Raw genomic sequence first — 25,111 nt, 5'->3', positions numbered from 1 at the left:
TCCAGACATTAAGGGCAAATCCCTAGTGGACAAAAAGTCTTCTAGAAAACTGATGCGCCATGAAACTTCCTTCCCCAGCATTTCCTGGCACAGGAGGTGGCCCCACGTGTCCCCTGACTGGCCCTATTTCGCTGATGAGGACCAACCTGCCTTCCCCAGCCCAACAATCTGTCTTTGGCGTTTCCTTCTGGTGGATGATAAAACACACAGGAGTCAATTTTTTTTTTTTCAGACTTTTTTGTTTTGGTTTGTTTTTAGAGAAACTGCATACATCATCAGAGACAAACAATAATTTAAATACCATGCAGTTTCTGTATGTACAAAACCGAGGCCGTAGAGATCCAGTTTAATTTGTGTCGTCTGTACATCGTCTCCCTCATACAGCCATCTGTGAAGTGGAACCCGGGAGGGCACGGATTGACGGTCGCCACACTCATTCCTATACAAAGACAAACTATGTACACACACCCAGGAAGCAACTGGAGAAAGCAACCGGTTTGGGGGTTAACAGACCAACGGGAAGGAAAAGTCATGGCAGGTGACCTTTACCCACCGGCCGTGCACGGGGGAGCCTGCAGCTCCCTTCATGGAAGCCACACACCACGATGTTCATTCGGCAAATATAAATACATGTTCATAAAGCGGGAGAAAAATAAACCCAAAGCTTTCCTCACATTCAACGCCACGTCGTTGGTAGTTTCTCTAATCGGACAGAAAGGCGAATGTTTTAAAAGTGTTACAGGGCTCGGGGGCCTTGGGGATGAGGTTATCAGAATTTTGAGAAAGGAAGTTGGCCAATGGCTGTATCTTTTGTCATTAAGGGGGGGTTGGGGTTGGGCTTGGAGCCATGTCTAATTTCGAGAGGGACAGAATTTGAGATAATTCACGATTCCTTCTCCCACGAATCCAGATGACACCATGCTCCACTGGGAACGTACATGCTTGTACCAACTCCAAAACTGCAGTACTTCCGGAAAAGTGATGCATTTTAAACCATCTAGCCCATCTCTTCCCCCTGTCCCCAATGAGGGTCGGATTGTCATCTTGGAAGGTAACACAAGTTGCTTCGGTGTCATAACAATGTGGCCAGAAAAATGTGGGTAGATGATCTCTCTAAAGACCTGGAGGTTTACAGGGAGACAGCAGAGGCCCCGTCCTGCAGGCCACTGGGGTTGCTGAGGCTAAGGGCCACCTAGAGTGGGCTTGAGATAGCTGACCCTGAAGGTGGGTGACCTTTCAGGGACTGGGAGGTGCACCCCTCAGTCTGAGAAAGTGACTTCTGGGAAAGGGTGCCCTGCAGGAGGAGGAGTGGAAGTGGCCTTCGGTTTCCTCCATGCAGGAAGTGGACTGCAACCCTAGGGCACTTTGGGTGGTCCATCCGGGCTGCTGGCTGGCTGCAGGGAGCGGGATTTGGTCTTTCTATTCCCAGGGAATTTGAAGGCCCAAGACCCAAGGCCAGCAGGGATGCCAGGGGCCTTGGTGGGAGGAGTCTAGTCAGCGGAATGTGCTCCCTGAGGACTCACTCCTGGCCAGGGGAAGGCCCGACTGTCAGGCCACAGGGCACCACGTGCCACTTTTGAAGCTCAGCTGCTGGTTAGAGGGAGTGTGGGCCTCAAGCCCGGGCAGGCAGGCACCTCCGCCTTGAATGTGTGCCTGCCCCACCTGCCCTAGAGAAGCTCAACACAAGAGCCAAGCGTCTTCTGTCATTCCATTCGAACATTCACACTGTCAGTAAGCCTTTCGGGAAGACATTTTCCCTGAATACCTCTCCCGACTGCAGGAACTATTCAGATTCAACATTCAAAGAAAAAAAGAAAGATCTAGTGATGGTGTCCAGTGATGGTGATGGTGTCTGCCCTTGGGCTGGGCAGAGGCGTGCGCGCTCCAGAGGCGCAAGGAGACCAGCGGCTGGGGGCACTGCCTGCAGAGCTGCCCTGAGCTCTCCCCCACATCTGTCTGGCTCCTGCTTGGTGCTACCCACGGAGCCGATAAGGCTGTAGAAAATTCAACAGCCCCAGAGATGGGTGTTGCATCCCAAGGGTTACTGGTCCCCCCTGGGTTTGAGTGGGGACTTGTTGACTCTTTTTTGGGATGGCCAGGCCGGCAGCTGGCATCCTTTTAAACCCTGGGCGCGTGGGGTGGAGAGCGAGCCATGGCCTAGAGGGACCATGGTGGCTCTGGATCCTCCACAGAAGGCAGGGAGAGCTCTGCTCAGAAAGAAAAGAAAAGTGGGTGTTCTGGGCCTCGCTGGGATCCTGGGTAGGGTTTGTGGGTGTCCTTACCTCACCGCACACCCAACCCTGGTGTCCCTGCCGACAGAGTATTGCTTCTCTGTGGTCCCGGTGTGCAGGGCGACGGTTGGAGACTCGTCTCCAATCACCCTGCATCACAAGAGAGACAGGACTCTCTCTGGATCAATGGAGCAGGAAGAGAGGGACACTCTGGGCAGGCGTGCCTGGCATCTGCCCGAACCTGGCACGTGCTGAAACCTGGGCTTCTCCATGGAAGCTTTTCAGTGCAAAGAAGGGAGAACAGGAGGCCATAGAGTGGCACTGGAACTCCAGTCCCTCAGTGACTGGGGAGCCAGGCTTACAGGAAGGGCTTCTGGCCTCCACGCATTGGTCCTGGGCTCAGAGGACCGATGACTTCCAAGTCACACCACCCCTGTCTCTGGGTGCACAGGAAAAATGAACCCTGGCCAAGCAGAGTTTCCGACCAGCCTTGCTAGACTTCTCTGTTTGGCTCCTCTTAGTGCCTGTGCTGCCTGAGCGAGGGCTGACCCCAGCTCATGGCCCCACGCTATCTGCACCCTCGGATGCACAGACACCACGGGAGTACCTTAGCCATGGCATTTGTGTGACACTGGGTGGGTCAATTAATTAGAACTGAGCAGGTGACAACTCTCGCTTTTGAAACCAGAGTCTCCTGCGAGGCGGCTCAGCAGGGGGCAGGATGGGCGCTGCCGGCCAGCCTTCCGCCCCTACGGCACCCACCTGAGGACCCACAGACAGCCACAGACTCCCCCAGAACCCCCTGGGAAAAGGCCCTTCCATTCTGTTCACTGCGGGGATGATGGCCGAAGAGAAAGGACCCGGCCACGGAGCAGCGCTCCCCGGTTCTCAGCATCTCCCTCCTCGGGGACCCCCAGACTGCCTGGCGCATCTGGCCAAATCTAGAAGGCCATCCGGACTGACAGCTGGGCACAGTCTCTGAGACAAGCTCGCTGCCTCCGCCTTCTTTCCACTCAGGTGACAGACCCTTGTGAGGAAGGGTCTCACTGGAGACCAGGTGAGCGTGGTGCCTGCCGGGCTCCGATGGCGAGGATGAGGAGCGCTGGGCCTCCGGGAGGTCTTCCGCCAGGACCCTGATACCGGTGGGACGCGTTTCGGTACCCGCAGTGACGCCAGCAGCTCTGACCGTGCAGTGGTCACCATCACGTTTTCGCACAGAGAATCCTGATTGCGTTTCCTTTTATTTTTCTTCTTCTTCTTTTTTTAAAAAAGGCAGTTCAGAAGATTTACATCGTAATGGGGAAGTGAATAAATACCAGCACTTATGGTTCTTATAAATTTATGTTTTGAAGACAGCATAGCACTCAAGAGGAATTTAACTGTTAAGGTCGATGGAACCTAGGAGACAAAGAACTTCATCAGGACCTCGGGGCTGCCGGGCCTGGCACCTGGCAGTGCCACCCTCCCGTCCTCAGACACCCGGGTTGCAAGAGTGACAGGAAGGTACGAGCCTCCCAGACCCTCCCCCTAGTACCTGAACTTCACCCAAACTCACCCCTGGTTTTGGGACAGTTTAACTGGACCTCCTGGGGCCCAAAGTGAGTAGCCCTGGTGACCCTGGGGGCTCAGCAGCAAGGTGGGAGGGGCCCAGATGGTGACTCTGAGCCCAGATTCCACACATTTGCTAAGTCCTGGTTCTGTAAATGACCGCCAAAGGAGGATAAGTAGAATCAAGTCAATGGCTTTGTCTCTAACTAGCCATGTGACCTTCATTTCTCCGTGCCTCAGTTTCCCCAAATGACATCCCACAAAGCTCTCTGGGAGAACAGCAGCACAGAGCAGCAGAAGTGAATCTGCGTGGGAAGGCCCGTGAGGATCTGGTGACGGGATGTAAACTGCAGGGGTCTCTTCTCCTCGGCTGGTTTCATAAAAACCGCCTCGGTTTGGGGCGATTGGCAATCTGGGGTTTGTCAGAGTGTTCATTTGAAGGAAGGGAGAAGCAGGCTTGGAGAAGGTTGCTTCCCGTCTGGGCCTTCAACATTCCTTGGGCGAGTTCTGGCAACTCAAAGTAGGCCTTCATGTTGACCAACCTCTCATCTTTCCTCACCAGGCACTTACCAAACCACAGGTGACCCGGGAGCAGACAGGAGACGTTTTGTTTGGAAGTAAACTTTGCAATTTCAAGAGTGTGTGTGTTGGGGCGGTGGGGGGGGGGGGAGAACAAACAGAAACCCTTTGATACTGACCTTGTTAAGTGTCTACTCAATTCATGAACTTCCATTTCAGTGCTTTTAAATTCATTGAGCTCTTTCCGAATGGCAGCCTGGAAGGGAGAGCAGACTGTCAGGAGGCTGGGGCGAGGGGTGGGGGGACAGAGGGACCCCTTTCCACTGCACATCACATAACACCTTCGTCTTCCACAAAGCCACATGACTGTGTGAAATACCTTTTCACTGGAAGGGTGCAAAATCACCTGAGACGTCCTTTAGAACTTTGCAAGATTGCCCTTCTTAGGGGAAGTCGACCCCGCCCATTTGATGTGTCTTAAGGTCTGTGCTCTGCGCCTTCCTGAGCTCTGCACATCCCCTCCTGGGTGCAGAGGACAGTGCCCTTCACGTGAAGGTCTAGGATGAGCCTGCAGCCTCATGCTCTTGAACTGTTCTGTGCCTAGACCAGTGTCATTCTGTCCCTCTGGGCACCCCCTCCCAGGCTGCCTGCAATGGTGTGAATGTGTCCCTGAGAAGTTCACGTGGTGGAAACTCAATTTCCAATGCAATGGTATCCAGAGGTGTTGGGGTCTTTAAGAGGTGTTCAGATCATGAAGAGGTACTAATGTCTTTATCTAGGAATGGGACACTAGTTACTGCCAGTGTGGACTGTCATAAGCAAGGCTACCCGCTGTGTTTTGTCTCTAATATGTACCTACTTCCTTTTCCAACTTCCGCCATAAAAATGGAGCAGCATGAGGCCCTCACCAGGTGTGGCTGCCCAACCTCCAGAACTGAGTTCAAATAACTTCTTTCCTTATAACATCACTCAGTCTCAGGTATCCTGTTATAGCAACAGAAAATGGACTAAGACGGTGCCCTTCCTCTTTCTGTAACTCAAGCCCAGTATCACTGTTTGTCTTGTGAGTGGTCAAGCACACATTTCAGTGACCTCCCTGCAGATCACCCAGAGCTCCTGGGAAAAGGCATGGAGGAAGTCGCCCGATTAGAACCCGGCTCTTCGCGCCCATCATGGGCTAGGGTGGAGATTTTACTGCAGTCTAACAGGCTCCCCAGTGGCAAGCAAGAAGCCCCACACAAGACCCTGCTGCCACCCTCCAGGGGCTCCCCTCCCTCCTCTTCACCCACTCTGCTTACTTTGTCTGCAGCTGTGAGGCGGGTCCACGGCTTGTCTGCCCTCCGATCATAATCCTGAGCGTCAGCCACCTCCACGTAGTCACTGAAACGGATGAGGATTTTCCTTTCTCGAAGTTCTTCTACTGTGGGCCTTTGACTGAGCTGCAGAGGGGAAGAGAGAGGGGCCCAGCCGGTGAGAGGGGTTGAGACCCCGAGGGTCCATCCATGAACTTGTAGGAGTGGAAAATGAGGTCCTCCAGAGAGGCCACTAACGCTTCACACAGCCAGTCCAGGAGGGCCTGGTGGAGACCCAGGGCTCCCGACTCCTGGAACTGGACTTCTCCGGGCTCTGGGACCTTTTTAACCCCTTTCCGTACCTCCAGGTCTGTACGGCTCGACGCCAGCCTGGCTCTTCCTTCACAGTTCTGCTGTGTTTTGGTCTTTGTAAGAAGGCTGGCCTTTTGTGTGGCTGTGGGTGCCTGTTGTGGACTTTTCTGCGTCCTTCACCCACCAGATGGCAGTCACCTTGTACAATAATTCTGTCTTATTTTGAATGTGTGAATCCACATCCTGTGTCAAATTGAGGGCTCTCTTCAAGATGGGTTTGCAATACATTTTACATAGGCATGTGTGTGTGTGTGTGTGCAGGTGCGTGTGTTTTACACACACACACACAGAAGTGTATGTGCAGACATACTCAAGAAGGGCAAATGAAAGGTCAGTGGACAAAGGCACAGCTGAGTGGGGGCAGAGCTGGCCCTGTTCATGCTGAGGAAGGCTCCGGCTGGGCCCCTGGGGGCTAGTGAGGAAGGACTGCAAGAGGGAGGACGAAGCCATGTTTACTTAGTCACCTCCTGATATTCCTCCATCGCCCTCTCTCTGTCCTTGAACAACACGGGGTTGACATTTCTATTATCTTCACCTGTCACAGGTTTATTTCTTCTGGGGCCACACAGTCACCTCTTTGAGGATGCTGTCAATTCACATTCAACCAGTGTTATTTAAGAACACTTTTCCCTCCAGGCCTGAGATTGGGCTCAGTGCTATTAATATAAGACTAGTCAGGCCTATCCAACACCCACCCCCCACCTCCTCCTCCACCACCCACCACCACCACCACCACCACCACCACGGCTGCTCTGACTCCACCCTGCGGCAGCCTGCATCTTCCTCTGGGCCAGGAGTGGGAAGTTCTGGGGCCAGCCACCTCAGCTGGGGGAGCGGCCCACTGGCCTGACTGCATGTCGCCACCCCTGGGGGGTCCCAGTCTGTCAGGTGGCAGCTATGGGAGGCTTCCCAGGGCAGATAGCCCCGGTGGCTATAAACAAATACGGCCTAATCCTGACACCCAATGTGCTCTCCAACATGTGAGAACAGGGAGAATTGGTACAAGACGCTTAACGTTCACCATGTAGAACCCGGATGATCAGACTCGCACTCAGAACTCCCGGGGCCTATCCCTGGGGCCCTGGATACACAATATCATTTTGTATATGAGACTCAGAAAAAGCCCTGATTTTGGAATTTATCTTCCTGGAAATCATGACCTGGGTTTTATTAATAGCCTGTCTGTGGCAGAGTCCCGAGGGGACAGAAAGCTCCGTGTAAAGGACTGAAGGGCAGAGAGCATTGTCCCCAGGTCCCACGGGGGCTTAGGCACCACCACGCCTGATGGGGAAGGTGCTGTACCCTCGTGCTGGGAGGGGATGAGTGAGGAAAGCCCCTCAGTCTCAGGTGGAGTGTGGACCCGGACGCCAGCCGTCTCCAGGCCTCTCCTCTGTGATTGTGGGCTCGTCCCCTGACCACATGGAGCTCAGAAGATGTGCCATGAGCCTGTGGCTGGCCGCAGTCCGTGGGGCACCTGGAACCTGAGGTCCTGCCTTGGGTGCTAAGGAAATGAACCCTGTGGGCCAGTGTCGAGTTTTCTGGGATGATGGACGGAGAGTGGGGGTGGGGCAGGGGTCGGCAGCAGCTGTATCTGTACGTGGAGGCAAAGACGCAGGAAAAATACAGTCGACTCAGAGTCCCCCAATCAATAAACCTAAACTCTCGTGCGTTCCTTCTCTTCTTTCCTTCCCGTGTTCTCTCCTCCCATCCAGCCAGGCATCTGGCCGTCCATTCAGCTAACTAGACCCTCTTTTTTTTTTTTTTTCTTTCTGGAGTCATTTTTTGTAAGTATGTAATTTTGAGGTTTTCCTCCATTTGGTCCACAGAAATGACTTGGTCTCTTGCTACCATCCCCATGAGCCGCCGGGTTTCATATTCCTCCCTAGCACATTAAAAGTAAATAAAAGTTGGTTGAGGAGATCCTTGGGCTGGGGGCAAGGCAAGGAAAAGCAGCCACCACTCCTGGCATCTGGTCCTGGTGTGATAAAGGCTCAAGAGAAAGGAGCTTGCCCAGAGCGGGGACAGGATGTGGGTTCCCACCTGCCGGCAGGCGCCACATCTCTGGGGACAGATTGAAGGCTGCTTCCCCTTGTTCCAGCCTCCCTTCATCAGGTGCCACGCCTCAGCTCACACTCACTGTCTCTCCCCGACTCCTGGGAGAGAGCACCCCAAGTTCCACGGGGGAGGGGGAGGGGAGGTCAAGGTGAAAAAAGCAATTATTGGGGGACATGCGAAAGCCAGTGGTTATCTGGGGCTAATGGATCTCCAAGTATTACCGACCCCAGGGGAGATGGGTGTGGGAAGCAGCCCTTTTCTATTGCCCACCATGAAATTATGCAATAAGTCAAATTTCCCTCTGCAAAAATAGAACCATCTTTTTTTTTTTAAGAGATAAGAAATGAATAGATGTCTGATCGATTTTCCACGACTCCCTTTTTTAGCAAGCAGCCTTGGAGTTTCAGAGAATTTGGGGGTTTCAGTAATCAACTCCCATGAACTTGCTCCAAATCTGATTTAAACCTTTTTTTTTCAGAGCTTCTAGATGTTTCTATATCAGAAATGAGGGGTTATCACTAGGCTCTTCTTCATACCCTTATCTGTTCAAGGACACATTTAGAAGAAACTCATGTATTTCTTCTGTCCTTCCCACCACTCAGTCTCGGAATAAATGTGCCACGTGTACCAAGACCAGGGGCTCTGGAGGACGCAGGGGTCAGACCTTGACAGGTAACAGCAACTGGCCCAAGAGAGGTCCCCACCAAGGTAGCACCCGCCAGTCACCTGACCCTTCAGACCCTATTTTCTTTTAATGGGGTTGGTGTTTGGCTTGTCACTAGATATTTGGGACACTTTTAGGCAAGGTGTTGGCGACTGAAGATATCTCCTTCATAAATGTTGTTTCAGGACCTGAGAGTCTCTTCTTTTGAATAACATTTCTAAGAATAAAAATGCACTAATAAGTTTTTTTAAAAAATTAATTTTAATGGGTCTCTTCACCATCTTTAAAAGTGGAGTGCCTCTCTCTAAGATGGTCACTGTAGGGGGCTGATTAAAAACACTGTAGTTAGACAGAGATAGTGTTCTATCCTGTGCGCCACCAATTAATTAAACTTTTCAACAGCATCCAAGAATAGCCACAAGTTTATTATTCAAGAGGCCACTCACGTAGCGTGAGAGCCATGTGGGGTTCTACACCGCAGTGCCAAACCATCTATTTCAGAGGCTAAAAATAAAATAAAAATTTGAGCTTTGTGACTTTTATCTAAGTGCTTTTCAAACATCTTCATTAGATTTTCCAGACTTTTGGCATTTTCCTAATCCAATAATGCAAATTTTATGTAGCATAATGAAGTCAAATAGTTCTTAAGAACTAATGAGGAAGGACTGTGTCCAGAGGCAAGGAAAATTCACACCTTCTAGGATCCTAGCAAATAACAATGTTACATTAGGATGACTAATTTTGATAATGAGTTTCAGATGGCCTGACAGGGTTATCCATTTTTTTGTTTTTCTTCCTGGTGCTGGGAATTAAGCCTGGAATCCTATGAATTCCAAGCATCTGACTGAGCTACAGCTGCGAGTCCTATGATGAATTTTTAAAAACAAAACATTTAGTGTAAAGTGATAATACAATGCCACAGACCTCAAGAAGTCTGGGGTGGCGGGGAGTGTCTGTGTGTGATAAATTGAGCAGGGTTGAATGTCACCAGCCAAAGGACGGAGGGTCAGGAAGCTGTGCTGACCACCAGCCCTGGAGAGGTCTCGCAGGGTTAGAGCTGGGTGACCTGACACCCAAGGAGGGGAGTCACCGGGACTTGTGGCTTTGAGGCCCCAAGGCCAACAGAGAATGAGGAGCCCTGGGCAGCCCACCCTCTTCTGTCCCCGAGATGGGCTTGGAGAAGGGTCTCACCTTTCGAGTTAGTCGCCTCTTGATCTCTCTTTTCTCCTCCTGTTCCTCTTGTTCATTCCGAGCTGAAAGAAATGGTGAAGACGCGTTTGATTCCAGGGCAGCAGGTCACACACGGGTGCTTCCTTGGAACCACAGCTGGTCTAGTCCAAGGGCCTCCATTTGAAAAGGGGGCGAGGGTGCTCGCCTTCCCCGGCCACCCTACTGCCTACGGGGACATTTCCAAACTACCTGCGCTGCTTTCAACCCATAGTGAGCAGGGTGACCTTGGGCCAGGTGGGTTCTGGCTCCCCAGGCCGAGATGCTGGGCTGAGAAATGTGTGACGAAGCAAGGAAGTTTGGCCTCTGGGGGGGAGAGAGGGTCCTTTCTCTGGACAAGAAGGTGGGCCTCACTCACAGCCCCTCGAGCCTCCAGAGACTGAAGGGCTCATGGCCATGTGGCCCCAGTGTCTGGAGCACTGTGGGGTGGATGGCAAGTCAGGCCTGCACCCGGTGCAGAGAGAAAACCAGGCCGGCAGGCTGCGCCAAGGGGAATTTCAAACCGCTCACCTTTCGCAAACCCTGATTCCATTAATTCTTTGAATCTTCCAAGAAGTCCACAGAACATGTGTGAGGCCAGAGTGTGGGGTACAATTGCCTGCATTTAGGCTACTAAGGGGTGTCTTAGAAGACTTCAGAGCTTAAAAAACGTTCTCGGCTTAAAATGTGGGTAACTGACTTGGCAGAGTTTTAAAGAGCGGAAGCAAGAGGTTCTGGGAAGGGAGCAGATATTCTAGGGGCAGAGAGTGTGGGCTTATCTCTTCTTCTCAGCTAACCAATGACCTTGGGTAGATCATCACTTCCCTCTGAGCTTTGGAAGAAGTCCTTGGTATCTACGGAAGCATACATATCAACACAGTACTGTCGGACTTGGAAAAAAAATCACGTCATGCCAACTCATGTCATAGAAGACCTGTGATTCCCACCACTGTGTTTATTATGATGTTGGTGTAAGGAGACCAGAAGTTGATTTGGTATTAACATTTGGTATTAAGAATACCTGTTTGTTTTTCTTTTTCATTTTGCAATCATACTTATAAAGTTGCATTTTGATAATTACTTGGCTGCATTGCATACTTGATACCTCGGTGGCTTCTCCTTGTCTAAATATGGACAGATCTTCAAAAGAGGGAGACCCCTAAGCATAGGAATGGGGGTGGGGACTGACTGATAATCAGTCCCCCCCGACACAGCCAGAGCCATAGCCAGATCACACTGACGGTGACAATACTGCCCGTGGAACAGATGGGGGCTCTGAGCAGAGCTCAGGTCCCGATTGACACCCCCAGGGCAAGACTTTGCAGCCTTGACTGCCTTTGGGGATCAGAACCTTGTACAGGGGCAGCACAAGAAATGTCCACGTCCTGCTGTGGGACAGGTCACCGGAGCCACAGAAGCCCGGAATCCTCCACCATTGCTACTCCTTCCTTTAAAGATCCTGTCTCCCTCTTGGAATTTTGTTTAACAATGCAAATTTCTTTTAGATTAAACTAGTCTGCCATTAATAGCTTAATATGAATTACTCTATCAGATATAAGCTGGGAGGCAGACAGCACAAGACCCAGGGGAGGAGAGACCCCCCCCAAGATTAGGATTTGTGAAGATGCAAACTTCCCAGAGACAAAACCTATGAAACTGGTCAGCCATTAGTACCTCAGTATGAACTAAGCTATCAGAGGATAAGCTGGGAGGCAGATAAGAAGAATCGGATGGCGGACCCCAGTCAGCCACGTTTGTAGGTGGGAGAGAGAAAGAAAGGAAAGTAGCCTGGGAGTCCACCCCGAGGCAGCCCAGGACACCTGGTTAATATTGACAGAAACCACCGACTACCACCTTGGTTTACAAATGAGGACAAGAAGGGCACGTCCCAAGTCCCCCCGTAGGGTTAATTAGTTAGGCAAACACTTGAGCCTTTTCCTGTGGTCAGGTTTGATTCTCTCGGGGCCAGTCCTCCTCCTTACTGGTGCTGGCCTCACACTTCTGACCCGACAGGATCCTGCTGGACCACTAAGGTGGGCATTCTGTGACACAGCATGGGCCTTCACCTCCTTCATGCCTTCCTTAGGTCCCTCTGAGGGGCAGGGTGCCCAACTACTGCCTATGGATCTATACCTTTAGTTCAAAGCCATCTACAAACCCAGTGTCATGAATTCTCAGGCAGAAGCTGCTAAGACAACCCCGTAAGGCACCTGGAAAAGAGGCCAGGAAAAGTCTGTGATGTCATTCTTGAGGGTGCCACCATCAGAGGGTGTCCATTATGTGCTCAGGTGTGGACAGAGCAGGGGCTGCTCCTGGGGCCAGGCAGGGAGGGGCTGCAAACCCAGCCTAAAGCTGAGTGCTGAGCTGACCGCTGACCAAGGGGCCCCTTTAGCCATTTAAAGCCTAGAAAATAAGTTTCAGAAGAAACTATCTGAGCATGTTTTTTTTTTAAATCTCAGCATTTTTTTAATACCACTAGACATTTTTGTTTAGCAATCAAAGTAAATTAATGTATACATTAAAAAGACAACAAATTTAGAAAAAAAAAAAAAACCCAAAAGTTTCAGTATGCAGGAGAAAGTAAGAACCCACGGGGGGAAAATGAGTTCATTTCTGCAGAGTTTTGAAACTGGGAAAAGATCAACCTGTTTGACTTGGGCCAAGCTTTGCTTTGGTTTGTAGCTATTTGACCAGGATGAAAAGGAAGAGGGTTCAGAATAAAAGAAAACCCTGGAGACAATCTTTGGACTCCCATTTTGGTCCCCCTAGGCTTACGAGCACAAGTAAATGGCGGTGAAAACCAATCTCCAGGGATCTGCCTGGCTCTGGGCAAACCAGAGGTGACAGCTTGGGACTTTGGCCTTCCATGTCTAAACCTGACTGAAATAAGCCCTGTTTTCCAAAACCTCAACAATCCCCAGAGGTCTCCCTCCTCTTGGAGTAGTGTCAGATCGGAGGCCAAAAGTCCCACGGGTCCCGTGAGTGAGCTGTACACAGGTTCCTCGGAGGACGGCAGACCCAGGTTAACTATGCGCGTGGGGCGAGGCGGAAGAGAGGAGGAAGTCGAGTTATCTGATTTCTGATTTTAGGAACTGATGTTCACCTCTTATTTCTTTCTCTCCCACAATGGAAAGTTTATAATGGATCAGGTCAGGGAGCAGATTGGGGCCCAAAGGGAGCCATTACACAGGCCCAGGTTTCCCCAGCAGGGGCTCTGCTGCAGAAGTCCGACTACACTGACTAGCACGGTGGCCTTAGAGGACTTTAAGGGCATTCGTGGGTTAGAAAAATTATCCCACAAATCCCTAGAGACCTAGGAGACGTGCAAGGTGCACTGGGATCGAGGAAGGTCCATCCTGAAATGGCTTGCCCTGAGCTTTGGGGAAGTGGTGGTAGCCGTGGAGAAGGGAGGCGGGATAATGGAGACAGGTGACTGTGAAGCAGATGGGCACTGCAGGAACTGCACATGCCAGCAGCCTTCTGGGGTGGGTGAGAGTCAACACCCTCCCTTGGCAAACCATGTAATGCAGACCAAGCCACAAGACCACTGGGAGAAAAGCAAAATCGAGAACACTTTAAGTGAAAACACCCAGGCACCCAGGGCATGATCTTACGTGACTGATACTTTCTTAGACTGTAAAATTAAGTGTTTGAAAGGTTGTGCATGCGTGTGCATGTGCATGCATGCAGCATGTAATACAGAATGTCTACAAAACTGCACAGGCTTGGCGCAGGGGCACAGTCTGCAATCCCTGCAATTTGGGAGGCCGAGGCAGGAGGACCACGAGTTCAAGGCCAGCCTTGGCAATTTAGCAAGACCCTCAGCAACTTCTCAAAACAACAACAAAAATAGCAAATCAAATAAATAAAAGGGCCCGGGAATGTGGCTCAGTGGTAAAGCGCCTCTGGGTTCAATCCCTAGTACCAAAAACCCGAAACCAAAACAAACAAAAACACCTGTGCAATTTCTTTTCCCTGGAAAGAAGTTGGAAGGGCATTTGTGGGTTGGGCTAGAAAGTATCATGAATTAAACTAAAAAACATCACTTGTCAGCGATGCTGAGGAAAGTGTTAGGGACAACAGCAGCAAGACCCCACAGATGTGAGCAGGGTGGTGGGATGTAAAATCTACTCAACATCTTCCACCACCCTAAGGTCCACTGGTGTCCAAGACGAGCTTATTTTCTTTTAGTATTTTGTGTTCTTTAATTTTTTAGCACCCAGTGGATTCTGTCCCCATTCAAACATCCTGTGTCCTGAACCAAACAAGGAGCTCATTTATTTTTTTTCTGTCCTCGGCCTCAGTGACAGCTGGCTTCTCCAGAATGAGACTGTCACGTGGGCTTACCCCAGGCCAGTGGGATCCTGAGGGATGGCCACGAAGCTTAGTCACTTGGAAATGCTTTCTTCCACTGCAAAGCTAGTGTTGGAAAACCCTACCCACAGCAGCGAGCTGCCCTGGAAAGTTCTGTTTTGTGGTCTCAGTTTTCAAAGGGCTCTTCCCCCTTCAATACCCTCCTCACTGTTTTGAAGCCCATTTTGATTTACAGGTGACCTGAGCTCTCTTCTCAACCACTGAATACTAAGTACTCGGTCTAGTTTCTCCGCTTCTCTCTGGCTGGCACCGCAGGAAGGTGCTTTAGCCGTCTGTGAGCTTCCAGCCAACAAAGTGGAGCTGAGTGACATCCCACTTGCCTTCCCACGGGGAGGTCCTCTTTGGTGCTCTGACACGCGGGGACGAGCCTCAACCAGGGGACAGGCTGTCATCTGTCCTGCCCAGGCTCCAGGTAGAAACCTGGTGACCCACCACTCCGCAATCAGGAGAGTCGCCCCCGAGCGAGCGTCTGTGATGGCCGTGGGCTTAGTCACTTACGTTTCAAAATGTTCCTCTGCTCCAGTTCTTCTGCAGTCGGCCTCTGGCTCAGCCGCCTACGGAAAAAATCCAGGAAAAGTTTTTGGACCATATCATATCCCCCTTGGGCGGTGAATCTCCTCGGCCCTTGTAGGTACATGAGGCGGAGCTGGTGGCCGGAGCCCCTGTTCCATGCTGCGCTCTGAGACACTGCCTCCTGCCACCAACGCCTCCTCAGTTCCTCAATTTCAACCCCAGGAAGGGCGCCCTGCGTCATGGCTCGCGGAGCTGACCCACTGCCTTCCTCCCTCCGCCAGCCCCTCCCCGGCCTGCCCCAGGCCAGGGGACCGAAACTTAAACGGGACTCTCCTCTCCACAGAAGCCCCTTTCTTTCCTTGTGGCCTCTTAACTCCAGGACGGTGGCCTCTTGCCTCTCTCCCCTCCCTTCAGGCTAGAGCTAGCTTCTTGCCATGTTGGTGCAGACACAGGACACAGAGAGGCGCATGGCCCCGGGGGCCCCGTCAAAGAGCTGCCTGTCTGCCCAGAACAATAGCTGCTCTTCTTCTCGTCCCCACCCGAGCCTTATTAGACGTGGAATGACAAATGGACAGGCACAGAAATGACACTCCTGTTGCCAGGCATGTCATTCAGCCACAGCTAGAGAGATACTCGACCAAGGGGGTGGGGCTTGCGGTGGTGCCCTGGGAAGGACCGCAGGAAGGTGGCACGGAGGGGACACAGTCCCCAGGAATGCGAAAGGCATCGGGGCAGAACTGCATTTTGGTCCACCTGGATGAGTCCCGGGAAGGATCGGCACCTACACAGTGGGCCTGCGCCTGGACGGAATGGGACACTCTGAAGTTGTCAGTGGCTGTTGATCAACCCTGCGACCCTTCAGCAGTCCTACGCCACCCACAGGGGTGAGGTGAGGGTGAGAGGAGAGCGTTGTGGAAGGGACATTTAGGCTTCCGGAGCCTTCCACTGGGTCCTGAGGGGTAGGGAGGGGCAGAGACTCGTGTGGCCAGTTGGTGAGACGTTTATACTGTGGAATCTGAAGAGAGAGAGATCAGAATGGGACAAAGCTGTCAGGATCAACATGGAGTCACTGTGGTCAAGGCCGAACCACAGATAATAAGTCCAGGTAAACCCAGGGGTGGGGAAGGAGGAGATCTGGTGGATGCGTGTTTTACAGCAAGAACCCGTCATAAAAGATTCTGCCCAAACCAGGATCCTGCTGAGAAGGCACCGTAGCCTTGCTGTGGAGTGTGTTGTGTTCTGCTGAGTTACCCCCTGGTGTGTAGAACCGTAGTTTTTAGGCCGAGCCGGAACCTTTGTGGCTCTGTTTGGGCAGCCGTGTGCCACGGGTTACTCCATTCTGAGTTTAAGAGGTGAGGTGAAACGATTGTGTACCTTGTTTGTACAAGGAACAAACCACTATCAGCCTGACACAACCCTAAGGCACAAACCGATAAATAAGTTAATCGTGCTGATGAGAATGACCACTGCGAACCCGTCAAATTAATCAGGAGCACGTGGATGCACGGGCAAATCAAACCCAGGCGAAGCCAGGCCCAGGAGCTCGTCAAACAATCCAGACTCCAAAAGAAGGGACCTTCTCCGCCCTGAGACTGGACACTGTGGCACCCTGACCTGGTGGCCTGGTCACTCTTCATGAGCCTTGCCCAGGAAAACTGCTGCTGTGGCAAATGTCTACATCTCTGTCCTTGGGTTTTAGCAGAGTGCAGCTTCTCTTGCCTGTGATGACCTAAGTCCCACTCCAAGGTGACATTGTGAAACTGCCATCTGTCTGAACCTTGACCTAGAATAGGTTCCTGCACTTTGACAGTTCTGAGCCCTGAACAAGTTCTTTGCTGGTCTTAATCTTTTTTTTTTTTAATTAATTAACTTACTAGTACCAGGGATTGAACCCAGAGGTGCTTAACCACTGAACCACATCCCCAATCCTTTTCTATTTTATTTAGTGACAGGATCTCACTAAGTTGCTTAGGACCTCACTAAGTTGCTGAGTCTGGATTTGAACCTGTGATCCTCCTGCCTCAGCCTCCCTCATTGTGTGTGCCACCAGGCTCTGGCCTTGGTTCTTCATCTTATCTGACTGCCTACAGTGACTCTTTGCATTCATATCTGCTCTCTACCTTTGCTCTCGGTTCAGCCTCCTGAGCCCCGCGGCTGCCCTCACCCCTTCCTAGCCTTTCTGTGATAAATATAAAATTGTGTAAAGTGTAAAGTGAGACTTGAGTGTTATTGATCTTAGACACTGAGATAGAAATAAAAGAGCCTGTGGTTGCCTGGTTTACGATGACCAGGTGACCCACGAGTGTTCAGAGAACTGTCAATGATGAACATGGTGTCACCTGAGAGTTTAGTGTTTTCCAACACATTCTGACACTGTGGAAAGACACACACGCACCTGGTCTATGTTTGTGACGTAGCACGCTCATGATATACACCAAAAGTGCTTCTGCAAGGACATCTGCCCAACAACTGGCTCTTCAGTCTTGGACTGTACCACCTTGTTACCAATCCCTCGCTAAGTCACTGTCATTCAAAATAGCTCATGTGACCCTCTTCATTTTACCTTTAAAAATTGCCCCCCACCCAACTCCCTTGCACCTGTTCACAGCTCACGACGACATATACATTCCCGCCGCAGTGCTCTGCTCTTTCCAAATAAATGCCTTGATTCTTTGGAGAATCTCTCCTCTGATTATCATTTAGGTTGACAAATGAAAATATAGTTCATGGAGTTTCCAAGGACCTATTTTAAGTTCAGGGCTTCTTGTCATGTGGAAAATCCGCAGCACCTTGTTGGAAGTTGTATATTCCCAAGTGTTTTTAGGTTTCTATGAACATTTTCACATTTTTTATTCCTTTTCTCAAGAACATTTCTGTGGCATTGCATGGAATGCACTGGTCTTTGTCTCTGGTTCCTCTGGCAGAGAACCTAAAGTCCTTGAGATTTCCCGAGTGACAGGAGTATCTTATTCCTGATGAGTCCCTTAGGATCACAGCCTGGTGACACACCAAGATAGTCTCAGGGTGGGGCTGGTCACCAGAAAGACCAATAACCAACCAGGGGCTGGAGATAAGCTCTATAAAAATTCTTGAACAATGACATTTGATGAGCTCAGGCTACTGAAACCTGTGGCACTTCCTTACCCAGGGGTAAGGAAGCTCTGTCCCTACCACCCCCCCCAACTTTCTCCTTCTGTCCTTTCATTTGATCCTTTCTAATCCATATTATTGTGTAACAGGTGTCTAGAACTTTTTTCTATCTTGCAAAACTGAAGCTCAATACACACAAACAACTCCCCCAATTTTTAGTGTCGTGTATGGTATCTTTAATGCAACTTTTTAAATGTTATTGTATTTTTTAGACCTTTATTTTATTTGTTATATTTATCTGGTGACCAGGATTGAACCCAGTGCCTCATGCATGATAGGCAATTGCTGTACCACTGAGCCCCAGCCCCAGCCCCTTAAGGCAAATTTTTAAAAGTGTAAATTTATCAACCCTTCATTGACAGCTTCTAAGCCCAGAGTCATACCTCAGCATACCACCCTCAATATGCAATTATAGATAAAAATTATCCAGATTTCTTCTAAAAAAAAACCAAACACAACAAAAAACTGGTGAGCATGACGTGTTCCCCTGAGTTCTGAACTGTGAGGGTTCCTGGAACCCCAGATTCACAGCAAGTTGGTCGGAAGCAGAGGTGACGGACCCCTCCTTGCCACTGGCATTAGAAACAAGGACAGTCTTCGGGGGCTCTGTGGGATCTGACACTGTCAGGGTGAAAGTGAAGGACAGGGTTCCTAGTTGGTGTCCCCTGGAACTGCTTAGAGTGTGGGGAGAGGCCACACATCTGGTCCCAGGAATGCGCCCTGCTCACGGGAGAGGAGAGAGAAACAGTTTTTTTTTTTTTCTTTTACGATCCCATGAAGGCATTCTTTACCCCCACGGCCAAGGCCAGTGGTGCATCTGGAAATCCACCATGTAAACAGCTTTCTCTCACCGCAGGGGAACCTGGTGATCACACAAGGGAGCAAGCAGGAACGCAGCCTGCTGTCCGCACTTGGACGCTCTCCTCACCTGTCAGCTTCTCCCTCCCAACACCTGTGCGCATTACCTTATGGGAGGGTCTGGGAACGCCCAGGCTTCGTGTCTGAGGGGCGGTATGTCTTGAACCAGCTGTTCAGGCTCAGAGGAGCTTGCCTCTTGGAGATCAGGCTCATATTTTGGAGTCTTATGCTAAGAGGTGTCCGTACAAGATTCCCACACTGGGTTCCGCCGAGGAGCCCGTCGATTCCATGACCAGACCCGTTGCCCGATTCTGTGCTGGTCTTTCTTATCTTAGGACTCATCTTTGGAGAGTGCAGAGCATGAGTCAGTGAATGAGAACTTGAGAAAATGCTGTGGTTTCAAAATAAAAACGATTTAGTTTTCATTTCTCTCAAACGGTCTGAGAACATGAAGGTAGATCTTGGTTCCAAAGTGTAGCCAAGCTCCCCTCCAGGGGGCATGTGCTATCACTAGTTGTTTTGACTCTGAAAATGAGATTTGGTAGGAAAATGATATTGTGGCATTTTTTTTTTTTGATCACAAAGCACTAAATAGCTCAGGACTTAGGGGTCCTGGCTCTCCTGGTACTACTAGCCTAGGACAAGGTGAATCCTGCTAAGGCCTATGTTCTTTTCCCTCTAAATAGTAAATAATAATTGAATAAACTAATGTTGGCTTAATGCCTAAAACACAAGGCACGGTTCCAAACACTATGTATAAAAATTCACTTCAGTTCCATTTCAAGATCCTTAACTTAATTAATCATAGCTGTGAACTCCCCTTTGCCGTGTGACCTGGGGATTAGGACGGGGGCACTGGGGAGGGGTGATGACAATCGTCTGTCTACCGCAGCTGCAGTACCGCTTCCTCATCAGATGTTGCAAAGTGACATCGCCCACTGCATTTGACTCTGCAGTTCTCTTTGGCAAGCTCAGAGGCGGCACTTCTTTGAGGCTGAGTGCCTTCAGATAGGGCATGCCCACTGCTGCTAGCCCCTGTCCACCGCGCTCACTCAGACCGGGCAGGTGAGGGCACTTCTGTGTGTGCTGCTGTCCGACTTCCCATCCCTCCAGCCCACCCTTCCTGCTCTCTGAGTCTGAGGCCTTTCTCTGGGTGACGTCATCCAGTCATAAGAATCCTGTTCTGTTTTCCTGACTCTTCCAGCCGCTGATCTACTTGACATGGACTGGGGGCCACCTTGAGGGTCAGGCACATCCCTAAGGAGCACAGAGCCGAGGGTCAGGTGATGAAGATGTACAAACTGAAGCCGGGCGTGGCGGTGCATGCCTGAAACCCCAGTGGCTCGGGAGTTGGAGGCAGGAGGATCACCATGAGTTCACGGTCAGCTGCAGCAACTCAGCGAGGCGCTAAGCAACTCAGTGAGACCCTGTCTCTAATGAAATACAAAAAAGGGCTGGGCTGTGTGACTCAGTGGTTAAGTGCCCCTTGTACCAAAAAAGACGGGCATGCTGAAACCGGAAGGACCATTTCCAAGGAGCTGGGGTGGAATGAAATGTCCTTAAAACAGTAAGCGTGACGGACAGGGTTTCCGCTTCCCTGCCCACTGCAGATCCTCGCAGCATCGTGGGTGGGCCCTGCAGAGGTGGGCCAGGCCAACCCGCCCAGTAGGCAGGGGGAGTGGGGCCAGGCGCTAGGAGAGGAAGCTTCTGTCCTGACGATACTTCCTCCGCAGCTCTCCTCTCAAGCCCCCCAGTTATGTCGGCACCCTCACTCACTGCCGTCAAGACGTGTTCTTAGAAATGGGTCTACGTACAGCAGTTGCCCTCACCTACGGGATGATGTGTTGTTCTAAGACCCCCTCGGGATGCCTGAGACTGTGGAGAGTACCAAACCCTACAGACGTCGTCTTTTCCTATGCATATATATTTATAATAAGGGCTAATGTGTCAATGAGGTACAAAGATTAATAAGAGAACAATTTCAGCAACACATTATAATAAAAGTGGTGTAGAGGTGGTTCCTTTCTGTCTCTCAAAACACTTTACTGTACTGCGCAATATTTTTTGATCACTGTTGTTCCAGAAATGGTAGACACAGGGGGACCCCTGGGATCCCACAGAGCTGATGACCTAAGACTCTAGATGAGATATTTTTCCTGAATGCATCTGCCTTGGCCCCACCTGGCTGGTGGATTTCACTCATTGGGTCTGATTTAGACTGACATTAATTTGAAAAGAAATTTCCTGAACGCTATATTGAGATATTTATAAGCTGGGTGGCAAGGGAAATCTTTTCCAGAGTTAAAACTTTCTATACAGCAAGTTATCCAGAATTAAATGCTCGGTGCTTTCAAGTGATCTTAAATAGCTTGGCTGTTCCACGTGACCCTGGTGGACAAAATGTGTGAGCAGCAAGATCCTTTCCACGGCTCCAATGATTTCTTCCTTATCGGGGACCACAGCTAAACGATTCCTCATTTACTGTGAACTGAAGTCACTGGGTCCTTGCGCAAATGTCACATGCCGCCAGCTGCCCAGCTGCTGTGGGGGAGCCTTCTATCTTCGCTCAAATTTAAAAATGAATCTTGCCTTTTCTTCCAGTGTGAACAACGCTATCATTATGTGTGACCACAAGAAACATTTGGATACAACGAGGCTTTCCTTTTTTTTTTTTTTTTTTTTTGCACAGAAAGACTGTGAAAACAAAAGCAAAAATAAGACCCCAAATAAATGGCACTTGGGTTTTGGCCTGGGGAGAAGAGAGCCTGCTGGAGAATGTAAAAGCAAGATGTTTTAATACATGCTGAGCAGGGGGCATCGCAGCATCTCCCCAGAGAGGTGACAAAAATCCTTGTAGGTTTTGCTGGTCTGACTCATGGAGGATTAGTTCTGCTGCACAGAGCTAATGAGCCTTCTGCAGGCTGCAGAACAGCAAGGTCACAGCGTTCATTAGCATTTACAACTGCTTATTGTCTGGTGAGCTGTGATTTCAGAGCCTGCATCTTGGAAGCTGTGTCTGCATTTCAGGATGAGGAAAAGCAGAGTTGACTTTGGTTTTCTGCGTCTCAGGACCAAGGAGAGGTAACTGCCATGTCAGTCATCATGGAGGAGACGACAGATGAGGGGCTCCTCCTAAGGCAGGAGGTGATGGGTATCTTGCTATAACAAAACACCAGATTCTCATTACTTTATAAAGCAAAGAGGTTTATGTAGCTCAGTTTTGGAGCCATTTAATACAGTTCCAGATATAACTATTGAATCCAGATCCTCCCAGGTCCAATGCTGCACATACTCCAGGATGATCACAGAAATATTCATGACTACTGTTAGCATTGATGTGCTGATGATTCTAAAATCAAACCCTCTGGGTCATATTTTTGAGCCCCCAACTCCCTTTCCAACTGCCTACAGATTGTTAAACTTAAAGACCTAAGAAAATTAATTTTTCCTTCTGCCTTTAGATAAATTCCTTTCCAAGTAGTTCCGCATCTCTCCCCCAGTGAGTTGCCCAAACTGGTAAATGGAATCATTCTCTCTGAACTTCCCTCTCAACAGCTGCCTTAGTTTGTTTTTTGTTGCTATAACAAAATATCACAGGCTGGGTAATTTATGAAGAATAGATGTTTGTTTAGCTCATGGTCCTGAAGCATCACACCAGCATCTGCTTGGCATCTGGTGAGGGTTTCTTGCCGGGTCCTGGCTCAGCGGAGCCTGCTAACTGGGGCCTCTCTTTTTCCTCTTACAAAGCCACTAATGCCACTATGGGGTCCTATTCTCATAACCTAATTACTTCCTAAGGATTTGCCTCCAAATACCATTGGGGGCTTCGTTTTGGAGGGGACCAACACTCAGGCCCTGGCAAGAGCCGATCAACCACCAAGTCCTGCGTCTAAACCGTCCCTCCTTCTATCCCACCTCCACCACCCGGGGGAAGCAGGCCACCAGCACAGCACCTCTCCTGGCTGCTGCCAGGTGCTGCCACTCCTGGGCCCAGGGCAGAGGGAGGATCTGAGAGGGCGGATCTGACGATGACATTGCCTGTTCTGTGACATCCTTCCTGATTTGGCCCCTGCCAAGAGCGTCCCCCGTCCTGTCCTTCACAAATAACCAGCTCCTCTGGATTCCTCGCAGATGCGCAGGCCTTGCCTGTGGCTGTCTCACTGGTAATCGGGGCAGCTCCCCGTCCAGGCGATGGCCTCATCACCCTGATGCTCCCAGGTACAGGAGGAGCTTCCCATTGCATTGTGACCCCCTGAAGGGCACAAATGGCACTTATTTCTGTGTTCCTGGCGCCCAGCCTAGTGCCTGGCGCACCGAAGGGGCTCAGGAGACGTTTGAGGATTAAATAAATTAATACTACCCAACCCCAGGCCCAGGGGTGCACGCCTTAGTGATCAGCGACCCGGGAGGCTGAGGCAGGAAGATCACGAGTTCAAGGCCAGCCTCAGCCACTGAGCGAGGAGGCCCTATCTCCAAATAAAAAAATAAAATAAATAAAACCAAAGAGGGCTGGGGGTGTGACTAAGTGGTTAAGTGTCCCTGGGTTCAATCCCTGGCACAAAAACAAATAAAAACCATCACCACCACCATCACCATCACCATCAACACCACCATCACCATCACCACCACCACCACCACCATCACCACCACCACCATCACCACCACCATCACCACCACCATCACCACCACCATCACCACCACCATCACCATCACCACCATCACCACCACCATCACCACCACCATCACCACCACCACCACCACCACCACCATCACCACCACCATCACCACCACCACCACCACCATCACCACCACCATCACCATCACCACCATCACCACCACCACCATCTCCACCACCACCACCATCACCACCACCATCTCCACCACCACCACCACCACCACCACCACCACCATCACCACCACCACCACCACCACCACCACCACCACCATCACCACCACCATCACCACCACCATCACCATCACCACCACCACCACCACCATCACCACCACCATCACCACCACCATCACCACCACCACCACCACCACCACCACCATCTCCACCACCACCACCATCACCACCACCATCTCCACCACCACCACCACCACCACCACCACCACCACCACCACCATCTCCACCACCACCACCACCATCACCACCACCACCACCATCACCACCATCACCACCATCACCACCACCATCTCCACCACCATCATCACCACCACCACCACCACCACCACCATCTCCACCACCACCACCACCATCACCACCACCACCACCATCACCACCATCACCACCACCACCATCTCCACCACCACCATCACCACCACCACCACCACCACCACCATCTCCACCACCACCATCACCACCACCACCACCACCATCACCACCACCACCATCACCACCACCATCACCACCACCATCACCATCACCACCACCACCACCACCATCACCACCACCATCACCACCACCACCACCACCATCTCCACCACCACCACCATCACCACCACCATCTCCACCACCACCACCACCACCACCACCACCACCACCACCATCTCCACCACCACCACCACCATCACCACCACCACCACCATCACCACCATCACCACCATCACCACCACCATCTCCACCACCATCATCACCACCACCACCACCACCATCACCATCACCACCATCACCATCACCACCACCATCACCACCATCACCACCACCATCACCACCACCATCACCATCACCACCATCACCATCACCACCACCATCACCATCACCATCAACACCACCATCACCATCAACACCACCATCACCATCACCACCACCATCACCACCACCATCACCATCACCACCATCACCATCACCACCACCATCACCACCACCATCACCATCACCATCACCATCACCACCATCACCATCACCACCACCATCACCACCACCATCACCACCACCATCACCATCACCACCATCACCATCACCACCACCATCACCACCATCACCACCACCATCACCACCACCATCAACACCACCATCACCATCACCACCACCATCACCACCACCACCACCACCACCACCATCACCACCATCACCACCACCACCACCACCACCACCATCACCATCACCACCACCATCACCACCATCACCACCACCACCACCACCACCACCACCATCATCTCCAAAACTACCTCTACCCTGCGAGTTGTGCTCATGGGGATGGAAGGGAACTCTGGGCTTTGTAGGAAGGTGTTCTGGCCACAGAAAGGGGCCCCTCTGGGAAGGCTGAACAGTAGTCTTGCTGTGATCTAAGGATCAAGCCTTTGGGCGCTTCTCTCTGTACACGAGG

General features: G+C 51.0%; 1 protein-coding gene across 4 annotated transcripts in view; it reads right to left on the bottom strand.

Moving 5' to 3' along the window:
* Positions 1-274: 274 nt before the first annotated feature.
* Positions 275-25,111, bottom strand: part of Phactr1 (phosphatase and actin regulator 1) — a 280,450-nt gene continuing 255,613 nt past the window's right edge. For all 4 annotated transcript variants that reach the window (XM_076859204.1, XM_076859205.1, XM_076859202.1 and 1 more), the window contains exons 9-13: positions 14,760-14,815; positions 9,873-9,934; positions 5,597-5,737; positions 4,478-4,554; positions 275-3,629 (exon numbers count right to left, since the gene is read on the bottom strand). In XM_076859204.1, coding sequence (XP_076715319.1) covers positions 3,614-3,629; positions 4,478-4,554; positions 5,597-5,737; positions 9,873-9,934; positions 14,760-14,815 — 352 coding nt within the window. In that variant the 3' untranslated portion in view covers positions 275-3,613. The remainder of the gene's footprint in view (positions 3,630-4,477; positions 4,555-5,596; positions 5,738-9,872; positions 9,935-14,759; positions 14,816-25,111) is intronic.

Source organism: Callospermophilus lateralis, chromosome 6 (assembly GCF_048772815.1).
Source record: "Callospermophilus lateralis isolate mCalLat2 chromosome 6, mCalLat2.hap1, whole genome shotgun sequence".
In the NCBI taxonomy this organism is placed as follows: Eukaryota; Metazoa; Chordata; class Mammalia; order Rodentia; family Sciuridae; genus Callospermophilus; species Callospermophilus lateralis.
Note: the sequence above shows the minus strand (reverse complement) of the source record. Positions and strands in the feature narration are given on the sequence as shown.